Genomic DNA, 17,979 nt, shown 5'->3' on the forward strand with positions numbered 1-17,979 from the left:
CTGTGCGGTTAGGGCGTGGGGCAGGCCCGGAGAGGTGAGGTCACAAGGCGGCCGGGGCAGCGGGTCGGAGAGGGGCCGTGAGGTCACAGAGCGCCCCCGAGCCCCCCGACGGGCCCCGCGGTGCCACGCCGCGCCCCGACACCCGGCGGCGGTGGCAGCTGGCGAGCGGCAGCATGGCGCGGGCGGGGGGGGCCTCGGCCCCCGCCCGCCGCCTCCTCCTCCTCCTCCTGCTGCTGCCGCTGCCGCTGCTCCCGCTGCCGCTGGCGGCCTCGCGGGCCCGGGGCGCCGGGGCTGCTCGGCAGGGAGCGCGGGGCCCAGGTAGGGCGGGCGGGCGGCGGCGGCGGCAGGTGGCGGGACGGTGCCGGCCGCGCCCGGGGCTCGGCGGGGGGCTCGGCGGGGGGCTCGGCGCAGGAGGCTCGGCGCGGGGGGGCTCGGCGGGGGGCTCGGCGCGGGGGGCTCGGCGCGGGGCTCGGCGCGGGGGGGCTCGGCGGGGGGCTCGGCGCGGGGCTCGGCGCGGGGGGGCTCGGCGGGGGGCTCGGCGCGCGGGGCTCGGCGCGGGGCTCGGCGGGGGGCTCGGCGGGGGGCTCGGCGGGGGGCTCGGAGCGGGGCAGCGGCGCGGGGGGCTCGGCGCGGGGGGCTCGGCGCGGGGGGCTCGGAGCGGGGCTCGGCGCGGGGGGCTCGGAGCGGGGCTCGGCGCGGGGGGCTCGGCGCGGGGCTCGGCGGGGGGCTCGGCGCGGGGCTCGGCGGGGGGCTCGGCGGAGGGCTCGGCGGGGGGCTCGGCGCGGGGGGCTCGGCGCGGGGGGCTCGGCGCGGGGCTCGGCTGGGGGCTCGGAGCGGGGCTCGGCGCGGGGCTCGGCGGGGGGCTCGGCGCCGGCAGACCCCGAGCGGCCGCGGGCGGGCGGGAGGCAGAAGCGCCGCGGGGAGGCGCGGAGGGGCCGCGGCCGCCGCGGGGGCTTCTGCGGGGAAACGGGGCGGTGCGGAGGCGAGGAGGGCACGAAACGCCGGCGAGACTTTCCCTGGCGCCGCCGGGCTGCTGCCGAGCGCTCGGCCGCGTCAAGCGCTTTGCGGGGCCGAGCGCGGCCCCCGCGGAAGCTGCGGCGCCGCCACCTGCGGCCGGGAGACTGTTAACGGCCCGGGGGTGCGCGGAGCCTGGCCGCAGCAAGCCGCGGGCTGCTGGCGCGCTGCAGGCGCAGGCAGGGCGGCAGCCGGCAGCGCCGGGGCTGAGTGCGGGGGTGGCAGCGGCGGATTTTCCAGAGGGCGGATTTTCCCTCGGGGCTTGCGGCGCCCTTCGGCTCTCCTCGTTTGCCGCCTCCGCCGCTGTCCTGTGCGGCGAGCTTTGGGCAGAGGTGTTCCCTCTGCCCCGCTCTCCGGCGGGGGCTGCTGCAGAGGTCCAGAGGGTCCCCTTCTGCCTCCTTCCTGCCCCCAGCTCTCTTTCTGGGGCCGCGCTGCGAAGACCTTGGGATCACTCGTGATGAGGGGAAGCAGGGATTTTTTCCCCCGGGTGCTGGAAGCATTCTGCCCTTCCCAAGCGTGTCTTCCCCCGATTCCCAGGACCCGCAGCTACCCCTTAGGCCTACTTGTGATGGCAGCCCAAGAGGTGGTGCGCAATCAGGCTCTGTCTCTGTCAGAGCATCAGCGCTAGCCGAGACCGTAGAGAAGCGCGTTTCTCGTGTAGCCTGCGTTTCCAGCCAGGCAGCCAGCGGCGTGGAGAGCAGTGTATTTCCTCCGGGCCCAAGTTGTGTTCCCGGTTCTCCTGTTCCTAGCGGGGAGTAACGCGCAGCCCAGTTCAGCTCTCCTCCTGGGCTAAATGTTGAGATCGCTTGTGTCACGGGCTGTACGTCTGCATCCCAGGCATGGTAGCGCAGCTGTGCTCATTAGAGGCAAGTGGATGGTTAGACGTGCCAAAGAGTGCGTCTGGGAGTGGGAATCGGGAGACCTTGGAGATGTGAGCCGGCATGCTATGCCAGGAGAATTAGTTGTGTAGTAAGACAGGGCCCCTGGAGGCCCGCAGCAGCTGTTTGGAAAATGCTCGTGAGGTGAAGGGAGCGAAAAGTGTTGCGGAGTCATTACGTGGTGCACTTGCTTTCAGTAAATTACTAGAGGTTTGCATCATAGCGAAATATGTCAGGTAAGCTGTTTTTCATGTATGTCTCACTACAGATGGGCAGGCATTCATGGCTTACCCATCATTAGACGGGCGACCGATTTCTGAGCGTCGGCAGGATCCCCAGGGTAAGTAGTCAGCTTTGTTTTCCTGGAAGGAATGAGCATTCTTACAATCCCTTAGGTTTCCTGGATAGGAATGGATGTGGTGGAAAGTGTTCTGATTTGTCTCTGTCTCCAAACATGCCTGTAGGCAGTACGTACCTATCTTCGGAGAGGGGTCGGATTTTCGAGCATCGGCGGGGTTCCCTGGGTAAGCAGTCAGTATTTCTTTCCAGGAAAGCCTAAGCGTGTTCACACTCCCTGAGATTAGCAAGAGAGCGAAATATGTAATGGCAACTCTTCTCCTGCATGTTTGCCTACAGATGTCCCTGTAGGCAGAGCACACCCTTCTTCGGAAAGGGATCCCGTTTCTGAGCGTTGGCAGGATCTCCAAGGTAAGTACTCAGTATTTACTTCTAGGAAAGAATGTGCATTCTTACAATCCTTTAGGTTTCCTGGATAGGAATAGATGTGTAGTGGAAAGTGTTGTCATTAGCATGCACAATGCTTACCTATCTTCAGAGAGGGGTCGGATTTTCGTAGGTCAGCGGGATCCCTGGGTAAGTAGTCAGTATTTATTTCCTGGAAAGAATGAGCATTTTCACAGTTCCTCAGAAGAGCAGCAGAGCGAAACATGTAATGGAAACTGGTTCTGTGCATGTTTGCCTACACATGGGCCTGTTGGGGAAGCTCAAGGAAGTTCCCAGTGGGATCCTGTTTTCCAGCGTCAGCAGGATCTCCTGGGTAGGTAGTCAGTATTGATTTCCTGGGAAGAATAAGTATTCTTACAATTCCTTAAATTAGCAGGAGTGCAACATGTGTAATGGAAATGTATATCTAATTTCTAACCAGAAGGTATTGACTGGAGTTTCCCTGCGAGTGAAACAATATTTCACGCTTTGCAGGCATTTGTGTCCAGTTCTGGGCTGCGCAGTGCAAGAAAGACATGGGCATACCGGAATGAGCCTGGCAAAGCGCCAGCGTGGTGCTTAAGGGACTGGAGCACCTGACGTAGGAGCAGAGGCTGAGACAACTGGGAATGTTTAGCTTGGAGAAGAGAAGGCTCGGGGGAATCTCATCCTTGTATATAAATACCTGATGAGAGGATGTAAAGAAGATCATCCCGACAGTGCAGAGTTTGTCCCCACAGCATGGGTGAAAAGCAGCCCAGTAGCAGAGCCTGTCTCTCACCTACTGCCAACATTGGTGGCTATTTATTCCCTTCTCCACTGGATGCAAGAGCCATTTGTACTTTCTCATCAGACTGTCCGATACTTTTGTTTAAAGGGGCACTACAAAGAGGAATGTCCTGTGCACGACTAATACTTTGTCTTTTTTAATTTTTTTTGAAACTTGGCTGCAGGGAAGGTTGCAGGTTCCCTTCAAGGGAAATGATGATTTACATTCTGTGAGGACTTTCTGCCCAGGTCAGTCAGCTGCAACTTGTCAGTTAAATTTGTGCCACCCGAAGACTCCTTGAATAGTCTTTGCCCTAGGGAATATGGCACAGAGGTGTGCAGGTCCTGGGAGGCCTCATGCCCAGTTCCCTGCAGTCAACTCCAGCAGCAAGTGGATCCTGTCTGTGAACGAAGTACCTATGAAGGAGCTAAACCATCTGTCTGCAAAAGGAGGAGGAAGATGATTTAGGGCATTCTATGCTTTCTGCTGTCCTCTGCACCCCTGTGTAGAGGGCTCTACCCTCTGTTTCTCTGGGTATTTTAAAGAACAGGGAAAACTCTTCCCCCGTTGCCTGTGAATGGCCTCTCCCTGTCTCTTAGCAGTGGAAGGGGCGGGGGGAAGAAAGGTGCTGCAGCTTAGAGTCTTGCCAGGTCTCTCTGGTGAGGGTTGGTGTTCGCTCTCCGCTAGATGTGGATATGTTGGGCAGAGCAGGAGCTCCTGCTGGCTCGGGCCAGTCCTAAAGAAAAGCAGGGGAATCCCATGAGTGGGATAAGCTGCAGTGCCCATGCTCTGTGACAGCCAGCACATAGCAGGCATCTGCGGGCTTTTTCCAAGCCTTTTGCCTCTGTGGCACAGGGGCTGTTAGCTTGTTAGCTATTTACTTCCTGAGATAATTCACCATGATATAATCAGGCTGTGCTTTAAGGAGGCATGGAGCAGGAGGCAATGGTTTACCCTTCAGTGGTGTTACTGGTTTGCCCAAGATGTCAGTATGCACCCCAAGAGCCAGGGAAATGAAATTTTTGTGTGGTTTGGTGGCTCGTTTCTATCTTCAAGAGACACCATTTTCTACCAGTAGCACTTCTGTAACTTGCTCAAATGGCAAATGTTCTCCTTCTGGAGTCTTTTTGAATTTAGCCAGTTATGGCTAGCAAAGAGCTATGACAACCATTTTCTGTGCTTTCCCTGTAATTGCAAGATATTCTCTATTTGCAGCATTAAATGTTAGCAATTCTGTTGTGATCAGAAGTTAAAAAAAATAGTATCTTCTGATATATGTAATGTTATTTTTGAAATCGTTATCCTTCTCTTTGTCTTCTCCAAAGGACTTCTAGCAAATGGAGTGGGTTTCACTGTGCACTCATTGCATAGAGTCCGTGCACAAGTAATGGATCTCTTTAGGATCCTCCCTGCCTTCTTGCTTCATGACTGATGTTGAGAGCTGAAGCTACTTCTGTCAGACTGCTGTTCCCTCAGGGCCCTGGGAAGCCCAAACCACTGTTCCTTAGTGCAGCTTCAGCGCAACAGCACGTTCCTGCAAGAACTATGGCAACTGCTTAGTTGTGTAGCAGTAGAAAACGGAGGGCGTCAGGCCTGAGGCTTGGCTGCTGGGAGGAAGCCTGTCCTGGCAGAGGGATGGGGCAGGAGTACATGTCTTCTCCAGCCTCAGGAGCAAGACTCATGGGTGCTGTCAGGGGTCACAGAGAGAGAGGTGCTGAAGTGGCTCTGGCCAGAAGGGGAGCTTTTGCATCCTGCTTGAGAGAAGACTCTCTTCAGCCCTACTGCTCCAAGGAGCTGGAGGAAGGCACTGCTGCAGTTTCGCTGTGGTCACAAGGACGAGCTGTTCTGTGTAAGCTCTGGGGTTTGCTTTTGTGTTTTAATTGGAGAGAGGCTGCTGCTGATTGCCTACAGATGCTAGACTGGAGGCAGAGGCTGTAATGCAGCAATGCAAGGCACTCAGGCTAGCATTTGTTCTGGTCCCAGGAAGAAAGGCAATCAGCCTCCATAAGGTATTGGTTCAAATAGCATGGATTGGAGTTAACACAAGAAGGAAAGAGGATACATCTTCTTATGTCCCTTGAGATGCTGGGAACTTTAGACCTCTTACAGGATTTTCTTAGAAGAGACCATTTCTAGTCATCATTTCTACTGTCAAAGGCAGGGATGTTCATGTACGAACTTGCTTTGCTGGACACACAGGTGGTGTAATTGCTGGTGCCAAGTCGGAGCTGCCTGCAGGCTCCTGGGCAGCTTTTGAGATCTCAAGTTAGCAGAATCCTCCTGTGTGTGAGAAAATGTGGATGTCCTGGAGACTGAGCTGTAGATGCGGTCAAGGGTGTTGTAGGAGAAGGATCTCGTAACTTTGTACAAAGAAAGATAATCCCAAGAAGTGGATATTGCATAAAATTTCTTAAATTCCCCGTTGCAGACTTCTACCATGTTTTCCCAAAGTTGTGTTCACTTGCAGCCATGACCAACTATAGACTATGCGTCCACTAGCTGTGCAGTAAAAACTTTGTGTATTTACACTTGCTCCTTCCAGCTGTATCAGAAAAGGATGTGTGTTTTCTTCTGGGACCCTAAGAGAGATCTGACCACCAGGTGCGATAACTTGTCACCCAGTGGGCCCAAGTCAGAGGCGAGCCCCAGTTCAGACTCTTTGAGATTAGAGAGGTTTGGATCAGACCCTTGGTGCGTAAAGCCCAATAAATGAATTGATAATTTCTAAGAAACTTAGGAACAATGGGCAGAAGAGCAAAAGACCAGAGCGCTCTGTACCACCCTGCCACAGCATTTGTGTGGTTTGTTTTTCCCTTTCTACAATGGGTGTCTCCAATGGGTAGGCTCAGTTGCTGCAGTGAGATTCTGTCCTTTACCACTGATGGTGGAGGGAAGCGTAGCTGACCAGTTGGGGCTGGACACCTAACTTTAAGGCAGCTAAAATGAACCGCAGTTAATTCAATGTTGGGTTATCTAGGTGTGAATTGTTAGTTGTATTTAAAATCTCTGAGAGTTGTTTGGGGGGACCTGTGTGTTCTTTGCTAACCTTGGAGAGAGTGCCTCAAAGATCTTTGCAGAGCTTGAGGCTCAGGCCGCTTTCTGTGACTGTTACATTGCACAGTGATGTTGGCACAGTGGGACTTGTTTCTCAGGAGGCCATATTCACCAGCTGAACTGGCTACAGATTTCTCCCGTTCCCGTAGAAGTCAATACTTCAGTGTGGTCTTATGACTGGCCAAAAATGCACAAAGGGGAACGTGTTCAAGAAGAGTAGATGCAATTTACTCCTCGTCCGCTGTGTCTGTTTTTCTTGTCTGCATTAGTGAACTGGAATGTGTTGTGCGCTTAATTGTTTCTCCAGAAATGGGCTAGCTGAACCATCAGAAACCCAGCTTTTGTTTTGAAAATATTATTCAACGTCTTGAGAAGCACTGCCTTCAGAAGATGACATGTTTCTTCTGAGGAACAATCCCTTTAATTCAAGTGTCTTGCTTTCTTTCCAAAGAGACCACGGTGATGGAAAAGGAGAAAGAGACACTCCAGGAAGGTCCGAGTGACAGTCTACCTGTTGCTGCGGGAGAAAAAGAACAAAATGAAGCACAACGCCCACCAGGTAATTGCTATCCATTGTCAGGTGCCATAATAAATCAAACTGTCTGTCTACAGCCTCAATAGCTGGAATATACTATGCCAGCAGCCAGAGTTGAAAATAGTAGGGACAAGGAAGTGTTTTCCACCAAATGACAAATGGCTATCTGAAAGTGACTCTCATCTCTGGCATGTGGCAGTTGTTGCGTTTAGAGTGTTAGAGATGCCCAGGTAAGCTTTTCACAGGATCAATCACAGAACAGTGGAGTCAGAAAGGGACCTTTAGAGAACATCTAGTCTAACCCTCCAAACAGCACACTTATGAGGATGCTGTGCAATATTTCTCATACCCCTAGGGAACCCCCAGTTCCCTAGGAATGTAGAGACATAGTCATTTTTGGAGTAAGACATTTTGAACTGCATTCAGCGCACGTTAAGAACCTGACACTTAAGCGCCCCTGCCTCCTGCAGTGCCTGCATTCCCTGAACTTGCAGTAAATGCACGGAGGGCTTAGGCGCCAAAGAAGTAGAGAGCGGGATCCTGCTTCTGCCTGGACTCAGAACTGATGTACTGATTCCCTGGCTGGGCTCGGGCTGTAGAGGGAAATACCCCTGTCCTTCTGTAGCATCTGTGACAGAGACATGCTGAGACTTTACCTTTCTCTGATTAGTGACAGTGCTGACAGATCTTTCGAAACCACTCTACATAGATGACCTCATCATTTATAAAACTGGTGAAGGTAAATATGAGCTAGTTTTACTTCTTTTTTGTAAAGCTGTCCGTTAGTGGATGCTAGTTTGGTCTTCCTGCCCATCTCTAAGCGACGCACTGTCATCTGGTTAGACAGAGGCTTACCGTATACAACAGGGGCATCATTTTGGCTTTGTGGCCCTGTAGTTGTTGACTTAGGAAGCTACAGCTCTCCTCCAGCTATTCAGAAACACTTGGTTTCTGCCTTTCAGTAGGTTTTTCTGCAGCTGTAAGGTAGGGTGTGTGTTGAGCTGAAAGGGAGCAAACATGTTCCTATGCCTACGGCAGTTTGTTTGCCTAGAGCTTGACTACAGAATTACCAGGGCAGGTTTGGTGGTGGTTGTTGTTGAGCTGCTTGGGATAGAAGCAGTGACTGGAGTGACTGGAGACGGGAGAGTTCAGAACTAGACACTGTACCAAACCTCTGAGCTGCTTGATGCACTGAATTTTGAAAGCCAGCTGTGTGACTGTGGCTTGAGAAGTCATCAGACCGACCTTTAGAAAAGACTTTCCAAAGAGTAGTTCCCTGAGGGGTCTGGCTGAGCAATAGTCTTTTCTAGGTGAAATGTCTCCTGTAGATAGGGGAAGGTTCTAGAAGTGCTGTTGTGCTCCAGCTAGCAATAATAACGCAATTGAAGCGTGTGGTGCATGTTTCCCTCAAGCAGCACATGTTGAGTGGGAAACGTACTGCATGTCATCTGTGGGGAATGGGCTATGGAGAGGAAGGCAAGAAAGGCACGTGAAGGGCAGAGAAAAGGAGGCGCCCAGCAGCAACCCTGTTTTTCCTAAGGAATCTCTCTCTCTACCGCACCACGATATATATGCATATCTGTATATATGTTTTGGACTGCTTTGTTTTCTGCAGAGAGGCAGGCTGACGCAGCCAGTCACATGCTGATGTTTGGATGCCAAAGGCACATGGCAATTGCAGAGGAACTAGCCTGACAGACCAGAGGGATGCTTTTCTGGAGGCCAGAGTTAGCGCATCGGCTTCTGTGCCCAGTGAATGTAGCAGGGATAATCCTGCAGCAAGCCGAGTGCCTTGGGGCCCTGCGACGTTGCAGGCTGTTATGGGAGGCAAGACCTCTCTGGAGGGCACCTGGAGCCAAGGAAAGGGCTCCCTTTTCCTCTCTCACGCCTTTCCCTTTTCAAGGGTGTTCAGGAAGGGGAAGGAAGCAATAGCAAAACCAGAGAGGGAGTCAAAAGAAGCAGGATAGCGGGGAAAGAGGAGAGCTGGAGAGAAGAAACGCAGGGGTTTGCCCAGCAAGGCTAGTGCTGTGTTGAAGGCGTGGAAGGTGCACCTAAATCCCTAGGAGAGGAAAGCTAGTTCCCTGTTCCACCGTACGTCCACCAAAACATCAGAAGGGCCAAACTCAGGCCAGCGGTTAGCAGGCACCAAAGCTTATGAGGAGAGGCGAAGCAAGCTGAGAGTCTTCATGCTGGCAAGGAGAAGGCTCCGGGGGCAGCGGCTGAGGTTTCCAAAATCACCGTGGGGGTGAACGCAAAGCTGTCGTTCACCAAGCCCCACAGTGCAGGGGAAAACTAATCACAAAGTGTAGCAAGGCTGCCTGAAGCATAGAAATTGCAGCGCGCTCTGTCACCAGCTATCAGAGGCCCAGTCCCTCAGCGTGTGCTAGCAAAGCCTTCAGCAGCTGAGAAGGGACGGAGGTATTCTTGAAGATGGCAATGGCTCCCTCCTGTTTGACCCCTGGTGTAAGTACCTGGGTAGGCAGGAAGGGCAAGAGGGGAGTTGGGCTGCCTCTCACCAAGTGCCACGCCTAAAACGGTTAAGGTTGCCCTTGGCATAAAAGCAGCTCCAGAGACCATACTGAAGAGAGGCTCCAAAGTGCCCTAACATGCAAGGAGTGGGGAATTCCAATTTGCTGCTCCTGAAACCAAGCAGATGTTACAGCCCCCAGGTTTTCACTCATTTAGAGATAGGAACAAAGCAACAAGTGCTTACAGGCCATGTAGAACACACTGCTAGATCATCAGTAATGCAGACTCTCCCCCCTCCTAATATACAAATTGTGTCATTACCTCCAGGTGTGGACAGTGAGAAGGGTGGTGCACTTCATAACAACACACAGATGATCTACATTACAGCACTGTCTGTGGTAGTCACTGGTTTTATACTAACTGTGATACACAGCCTTGTTTTGTACCGGAGGATCAGAAAACAGTGAGTTGCTCTTTTTCCATACCCGGCCCCCCCACTTATTTATTAGATAGCTGCTAGTACTAATTAAGCATTTATAGCTTTCTGGGGTGCCAAGTTAGTTGTTCTTGGCAGTCCTGTAAGATTTCTTAATTGGCCGCGTAGTTCATGCCAGTGAATATTCTTTTTGGAACCATGTTTTATTGCTGCAGAGAACGAGTATTACCTCTTACAGGCTCTGTGTATAAAACAGAATACCAAAACAGAGCTGAATCCAGGCGACGCTAGAAAAAAAAAGAAAGACAAAATGATGGGATTGCCATAGAAGCAGGGAACATCATCCACAATCCAGTCAACTGGAAGAGTCAAAGTCTGCTTTCGAGTGACTGTCTGTGAGCCCGTCTGTGTGTCTTGCCTGTCGACTGCTGCAGTTGGTGGAGTGCTGCTTTGCACCACTCCTCCCTCTCAAGCAGTGGTGCGAGGAAGAGCTCCTTCGTAGCTTGCCATACCCAGTCTCAGGAGAGGATCTAGCTGCTTGGGCTGCCTGCAGCGCTGCACATACTCTCCAAAGTCCTTGTAACAGAAGCTGCCCGCCTCAGGGATTTGGCGCAGAGCTCTGCTGAACAGCTAGTTGGCCGCAAACTACCGCTGCGCTCTGACTGTAGCTGCTGCTGAAAGGGATGTTGGGAAGGGCAGGCGTTGCCTCTGCATCTCAGGAAGAATAGCACGCAGCTGTTTGTGGACGACACCACCATGATCTTTTTCATAAGCGAGACAGCTGCAGATTTGCCGTCCCCTCTCTCCTCATGTTCACCTGCTGCTGGAGCGCTGCAGTTGAGGTCATCCCGATGCGGGAGGTGCTGCGGGAGGGTCTTTACCTCAACTTCTGGACTTGCTGCCACAGGGCTTGGGTTGGCAGCTCTGCTTTACCACCTCTATGTCCTGGCCCAGATACCGGATTGCTCTTGAGGCTAGAGCAAGCGTTTCTGTTGTTTTAAAGGAGGCATTTGGGAACTGTCCCCAGCTCTGCTGCTTCTGTGGAGGAGTACTCGTTCCTTGTGAGGTGCACCTGGACCCCTGGAGGAAAGACTGCCACTAAAAGTGTTGATTCAAATCCCACTTCTCAGCAGAACCTTAGTCTCACAAGGACCTCTCTCACAAGGACGACCGTGTCCAATTTTTCTTTCTGAAATGCATGGTTCTGCCTTTCTGAAACGCTGATTTTGTAGAGAAGACGGCGAGCTTGCGTTTTCGTTTCTCTCTCTTCTTCCACAACAGTATTTTTGTCCTTTGGTCCTGGGGCAGCAACTGGAAGTCAGTAACTGATCGCAGCAGCAGCTGCTGTAGGTTCTTGGATTTTAAACTGCCTCGAGGTAGAGCCGAGTTCTGTGGATAGCTTTGTTCACCATTCCTAAACCAGGAAGCAGGCTTGCTCTTTTCCTGTCTGCAATGTGAGGAAGAAATACAACTACACCCCATTTACCAATGCTAAGAAATTTCTGCTGTTGAGTTACTTCCCTGGACCTGCTGGCAATGCTCTGCCTAATGCACCCCAGGATCCCATTGGCCTTCTTGGCCATCAAGGGCACATTGCTGACTCGTGGTCAGCTTTTCCACCAGGACTCCCAGGTCCTTCTCTGCAGAGCTGCTTTCCAGCAGGGCAGCCCCCAGCCTGTCCTGGTGCAGGGGGTTATTCCTCCCTATGTGCAGGATGCTGCACTTGCCCTTTGTTGAAGTTGAGGAGGCTCCTCTCTGCCCATCTCTCCAGCCTGTGGAGGGCCCTCTGAATGGCAGCACAGCCCTCTGGTGTGTCAGCCACTCCTTCCAGTTTTGGATCATCAGCAAACTTGCTGAGGAGGCACTCTGTCCCTTCATCCAGCTCACTGATGAATACGTTGAGCAATACCGGCCCCAGTACTGACTCCTGGGGTGTATCGCTAGCTACAGGCCTCCAACTAGACTTTGTGGCACTGATCACCACCTTCTGAGCTCTGCCATCCAGCCAGTTCTCCCTTCACCTCACTGTCTGCTCATCCAGCCCACACTTCCTGAGCTTGCCTAGGAGGATGTGATGGGAGACAGTGTTGGAAGCCTTGCTGAAGGCCAGGGAGACCACATCCACTGCTCTGCCCTCATCTACCCAGCCAGTCATTCCGTCAGAGACGGCTATCAGGTTGGTTAAGCATGATTTCCCTTTGGTGATGCCATGCTGACTACACCCGATCACCTTCTTATCCTCCACGTGCTTTAGAGACAGCGTCCAGGATGAGCTGCTGACATTGGCTTTCTTCCAGTCCTCAGGCACCTCTCCTGTTCTCCACAACCTTTCCAAGATGATGGAGAGTGGCCTAGCAATGATGCCTGCCAGCTCCCTCAGCACTCATGGGTGCATCCCCTTAGGGCCCATGGACTTGTGGCTGTCCAATTTGCTTGTGTGACCCCCCCCACCCCCACCCCAGTCTGATTGTCCTCTGCTGAGGGAAAGTCTTCCTTTCTCCAGACTTTCTTCCTGGTCTCCAGGGTCCTGGATGCCAGAGGGCAGGCCTCAGCACTAAAGACTGAAGTAAAGGAGGCGTTCAGTAGCTCTGCCTTCTCTGTATGCTTCGTCACCAGGGCCACTACCCCTTTCAGCAGCGGGCCCACATTTTCCCTAGCCTTCCTTTTGTTACTGATGTATTTGAAGAAGCCCTTCTTGCTGTCCTTGATATCCTTTGCCAGGCTTAATTCCAAATGGGCCTTGGCCTTCCTCATCACATCCCTACGTGCTCGGACGACGTTCCTATATTCCTTCCGAGTGGGCTGTCCTGGCTTCCGCCTCCTGTACGCTTCCTGCTTATGCTTGGTTTTGCCAGCCCTTGGTGTTCCCACATGTGTAAGGCGGACATCTCAAACTCTTGGCAAAGGGGGAAGGAGCCCAAAATATTTCTAATACAGCCGCAAGGTCCAAGGACGCGTCACCCACAGCGCCAGCTGCTGCACAGTGCAGCGTTGGAGCTGGTCAGATGTACCTTGGCAGGTGAGCCTTGTGCAGTGCAGTTCTCACTGCAATTTGGACAGCTGTTGTGCAGTGGCCGAGGCTGCTCCCCTTGCAGCTGCAGGGGAGCAGGGAATGACCAGAATCACAGTATTTCTGTGACTTGAGGCATCCGTGGCCAAGAATAGAACAGGCCCTTCCAAACCAAACCCCTCACTGTTTTACAATCAAAAGGGGAGCAGCAGCTGTGCTGCTGATGACACATGGCCCAGCTTGGAAATGAGCCACAGAAAAGCTTGGGCCCCAGCAGCACTTCTGCTGTGCCCCATGCAAATGATGTACAAACAAGAGACAACATTAAATATCTAGGTTTCATTGTTCTTACGGAGTTTCCTGTTTCCTCTGTTTGTATACAGGAGAAGGGGTTTCAGGAATTTTGTTCTTAGAAGGGGCATGGGGACTCTGTGCATTAACCAGTCTGCTTTCACCTGCCAAAGGAGGGACCCGTGTGGGAGATGAGATGCTTGGGGCTCATACAGCCAGTGCAGCATCTTTTCTCGCAGGCAGTGCCCGGCCTCTCCTCTGCAATAAAGCATGCAGGGCCCAGCACACACTATGGATACAGTGCTCACAGGCACCTTCCTTCCTTGTGAGCCATTTGGTGACTACCAGAGCCAGCAATAATCCCCTTTTGACCCAGGAAAGCCTCAAACAGGTGGCCCCACGCCTGATGTCAAGCTTAGGCATCTGCACTGTTCAGTGTCAGCCCTGGCTGTGGCAGGAGGCTCTACTTCAAACCATGCCCACACTGATATTTCCACTCTGGTTTTGCACAAAAAGGAAGCAAATGCATCCCCATGCATGTGTGTGTGTCTGCCTCTCTCTCTTCCCTCATCACTTTTGGACCCCCCCTTGGCAGTTTTCAATCCAATGCACTAGGTGATGGGGCAGAGCGCTCCAATATTCGGTTCCCACCAGGCTAGTGAGAACAGACAGCTGGGTGGAGGAGGGACTGCATTCATGCCTGTTGGTAGCGGATGGTGGGAGCTTCTGTCTTACAAGACACTGGAGACTCCATGTGGGAAAATGCCCTTAGAGATGCTGTCGCCAGGGAAAAAGCTCCCATCCTCCTCAATCCATCCATGAGTCACCCACCGACTGAGGCCCTTCTCGGACCCTCCTCCAACCACATTGCAGCTCCTGGCACTGGCTGGCAGACTCAGACAAGGCAAGGTGGCAAAGGGAGTCACACACCAGGGCATGTAAGGAGTGCTCAGTGCTAGGGTGACCCCCCCCCCTCCCCCCAGCAGCCCTGCACTGTGCTAGCGCTGCCCTTTATGGTGACAACAGGAGACACAGGCTGCAAGGCACACAGGTATCCCTCTTCCCAGGTTACAGCTCGCTGATGCTTCAGTGGGGCATGGGGTACAGAGTGGGCAGCAAAGGCCTCTTGGGAGCAGGAAAGGCAAGTTTCTGTGATGTTGTCCACATCCAGCCCATCATCACATCCACGCACCTGATTCCCCAAAGCGCCAATGCCCCTGGGAGACAGACAGCTGGTCCCTCCAGCAGGGATTTCCATGGGAGACTCAAATAGGGATGACTCCTCTGGTTTCTAGACCGAAAAGGGCCTGAACAGAAAAAATTGTCTGCTTCCAAATTTCTTTCTTGAGCTGAACATATGCTGCGCTAACAGTGAAACATCTGATGTCCCTTGGTGGGATGAGAGTCCCGGGGCTGGGCTTGGAACGGCCATAGCCACCTGGACATGAGCAAGGAGGTGCCAGGAGGTGGAAAAATGCTAATGTGGCTCAGGAGCTCCGTGTTTAAAGGTGGCTGGAATGAGCTACAATTTAAAGAAAAGACTAATACAAGTAGGAAAAGAAACAACCCAAAGCTGGGAAATTTCTTAAACCCTCTCATCGGAGGGACTTCTCTTGGCTGACAGCAAGGAGCCACAACTCTGCAGGAAAGCAGGTCTTGCTCCAGGACACAAAACCCTTAAAATGGACCCCAATCAACATTGATTTCATGCAAGCAAGTTAAAAAGCAGACTGGCACCAGCCCCTTTTGGAAAAGGCCACCAACAGGTGCCTACACAGGGTATGGCCCTGGGTTGCTCGGCTGGACACTGATGCCCCTATGCAGACGGATCGTCAGGCCGAAAGCCTCGGCCAGTCCGAACGCAGGCCAGGCAGTTTGGTTCTCAGCAACCCGCTGGCCAACACATCCCATACAGGTGCTACTGCCAAGGGTGTCATCGATTTGTTCTCTCTCAGGACAAGTGTCTGCACTACCAAAGGACTATCCCCAGCTGTTGCAGGCCAGCAAGGAGGGGGGCCAGTGGGTGCCATGTGCTGGATGGACCATACTGAGAGGCAGCTCTGCTTTTTCCACAAGTTACCTCCACCTGGGCTGCAGGTGCCAGGGGCTGCCCCCATCACCTCTGCTGCCCAGGCCCATCTGGCGCTGGGGGCTTTGCCCCAAGCTGGGCAGCAGTGTCACGCTCAGTTGGAGGAAGGCAGGACACTGCACTGGGCCTTGGCCAGCCTCTGAGAGCTGTCACCAGCCTGTCATAGGAGAGAGTGGGAGACACCGCTGCCTCTCCTAACCTGGGGCAAGACGGGAGTCCTGGATAAAAAGCAGTATGGGGAAGCTGAACGGGTAGGAAAACCCAGCAGTGTTGGGGGAAGGGGAATGGATGCTCCTTGAGCAGGTTGCCATTGGAGTGCCTGCCAGATAGACATGTTCATAGCCCCCTCCTTTTCCAGTTCATAGAACCAGCCCTGCCAGGGAGGCCCTGGGTGTCGCATGCCACCGGGGATCCCTGTGCATGCAGGAGCCAGCACTGCGGGTGCTGCTCACTGCAAATCCAGGCAGAGCCATGGCAGCCAGACACTCCCTGTCCCAGGGCTGTGGTGGGACAGAGGGATTCCCTAGAAAGCGTGGCAGGTCCAAGCATGGGGATGGTCCTGCAAGACACCAAGGAGGCACTGCTGGAGCCTGACCTGGCACAGCCCACAGCCCCGGCAGACTGGGTGCTGGCTGGCACTTTGGGGTACAGATCACCCTGCCACGGGGCATCCTGGCTGGGGCAGAGAGGTCTGCCGTGGCTGTGCATGGCCGAGCCCTGCTTCCTAGGAGACAGCTTCAGCCCAAGCCAGACCTTTGCCTGACTGCCCAGATCTACTTCTGTGCACACACACATGCACATGGACACACACATCCATGCTCACGCCTCTGGGCACTCGCACACCCCAGGCACGCTCACATATGTGTGCACGCATACTTCACCCCAAGGAACCTGTTTTCCTCCCCAGTCGCAGGTCCTCCCTCACTGGCCAGAGGAGCATAGTGTGCTGCAAAGTCCCACCATGCTGGTGAGTCCCAGTGAGGCTGCTCGGCGCCATGGGCAGCCGCAGGTGCTGGTGAAGCTGCTGCCCAGCATCTCTGCCTGGTCACAGGGTAAAGCCCCCAACCAGCAGGATGCTCATGATGTGCCAGCGCACAGGCCAGGCCCCCAGCTCTTGCTTTTCCCATTTGTGCTGGTGCTGACAGGCCCAGAGCATCTGGTTGTGCTGTCCCCAGGACTGGCAGAGACTGGGCTCAGGATTACTGACTGTTTCTTGTGCTTGGGTTTTGCAGGGCAGGAGGAGGCTCTGGCTGCCCTGAGCATGGCTCCCAGCCCCAGGAGGTCTGTTCATCCCTCTCAGGGTGGGCCAAGCAGCCCCCAGCCTCCACGGGAGCAGAGCAGGAAGCCAGTGGCTAAGGACAGGGCTGGGCAGCACAGTGCACTGCCAAAAGCTCAGCCTCTTCCATGGGGATAGGATGAGGCCGTGCTAAAAACAGAGCCCAGGAAGGAAAACTGAGCTCCTGCTTCCTGCCCAGGGGCTCCCCAGATACCCGTGGTCACGAGGGACCGATCTAGCTGGGAAGATCAGCACCATCCCCAGCTCAGCTGCTCCCAGCTGCAGGGTTGTGCAGGATATGGAGTCTCTGCCCCGGGGGGCTGGATCCAGCCCAGGACAGGGACTCCTGCCTCCACACCAGTCTGGAGGAACAAGCTCAGCAAGCCCTGCCAGAACTCTGTGCCCCACGTTGTCCTTGGAGCAAGCTGCAGAGTACCGTGTCCCAGGAGCCTAGATCACCCTCTCCTGCTCCAAACCAGTTGGCAGCTTTCACATGCTGCAGCTTCAGATGTAGCACTCCAAAGGCTCAGCAGAACTCAGACCAAGACTCCAAGAAGTTCCTCAGGATGGTGGCAAGGCCTCGTCAAATGGTCCTGCAGCTCTTAGCACCAGCAAGCAGACCCCCTGGAGCGAAGCGCCAGGCAGGACTGGCTGGCAGCAGGGTGGACCTGCTCAGATGATTCACTGGAGAAATGTCAGCAATGTTTCAAATAAGCATTCCTGTGGCACAGCTTGCAAAACATGACATCAAGTTGGCATTTTAACTACGCCTGGTCATCCTCACAGGTCTAATCTGTTGGGATTCTGGTTCTAGGGACTCCCTGCCTTTGAGGCCATACCTAAGGGTTCCTTAGTAGTTTACTAGCCTTTACCAGGTCAGCAGAACACTAAAGAGACAACAAAACAGAGAACAGGTAACCCTCTAACCTGATGGTTTTCTGTCTGCTGGAGAAGATGCAGGGAACAGCAGAAAGGAAATGACGATAGCATAGTGTCACAAGACATGGAAGGGGCTTGAAGCTCCATGGGTAGAAAGGGCTGGGGCAGATGCCCTCAGCAAAACTGAGCTCAGCATGGAAAGAGTAAAATGGGGGTGGTTTGTTTATCTGGGGAGGGGGAGGGGGAGGAGAGGGAGAAGAGGAAAATAAGATAGAGCAAAGCATATGCTTGGGGCTGATTTGGGAGCCTCTTGCAAGAGCACAGGCCAGAGATTGACCGTCTCTGCTAAAAAGGACATAGTGGTCCTGGTGGACAACAGGCTAAAAGTGTCTGCAGTGCATCCTGGCTGTGATGAACATTCTGGGCTGTATTAACTGTAGTGCAGTCAGTAGATCAGAGGAAGTAATTTTTCCCCTTTATTCGGCGCTTACCAGATCACACCTGGAACGCTGTGTCCAGGTTTGGGCCCCCCAGTGCAAGAAAGACATTGATCACC

At 53.9% G+C, this 17,979-nt stretch overlaps 1 protein-coding gene across 1 annotated transcript; it reads left to right on the forward strand.

Moving 5' to 3' along the window:
* The first annotated feature begins 173 nt into the window (after window positions 1-173).
* LOC138062285 (uncharacterized) lies at window positions 174-17,630 on the forward strand. Its single transcript, XM_068919517.1, has 7 exons — window positions 174-318; window positions 2,161-2,232; window positions 2,357-2,416; window positions 2,529-2,600; window positions 6,890-6,997; window positions 9,770-9,905; window positions 10,094-17,630. The coding sequence occupies exons 1-7, from the start codon at window positions 174-176 to the stop codon at window positions 10,167-10,169; spliced, it is 669 nt and encodes a 222-aa protein (XP_068775618.1). The 3' UTR covers window positions 10,170-17,630.
* Window positions 17,631-17,979: the final 349 nt, after the last annotated feature.

This window comes from Struthio camelus, chromosome 26, assembly GCF_040807025.1.
Source record: "Struthio camelus isolate bStrCam1 chromosome 26, bStrCam1.hap1, whole genome shotgun sequence".
NCBI lineage: Eukaryota > Metazoa > Chordata > Aves > Struthioniformes > Struthionidae > Struthio > Struthio camelus.

What these genes read in the sequence shown, in the direction of transcription:
- LOC138062285 (XM_068919517.1), top strand. Translation starts at nt 174, where the DNA reads ATGGCGCGGGCGGGGGGGGCCTCGGCCCCCGCCCGCCGCCTCCTCCTC. An exon ending in GCGTCGGCAGGATCCCCAGG is followed by an intron (nt 2,233 to 2,356) that starts GTAAGTAGTCAG and finishes ACATGCCTGTAG; the next exon opens with GCAGTACGTACCTATCTTCG. An exon ending in GCATCGGCGGGGTTCCCTGG is followed by an intron (nt 2,417 to 2,528) that starts GTAAGCAGTCAG and finishes GTTTGCCTACAG; the next exon opens with ATGTCCCTGTAGGCAGAGCA.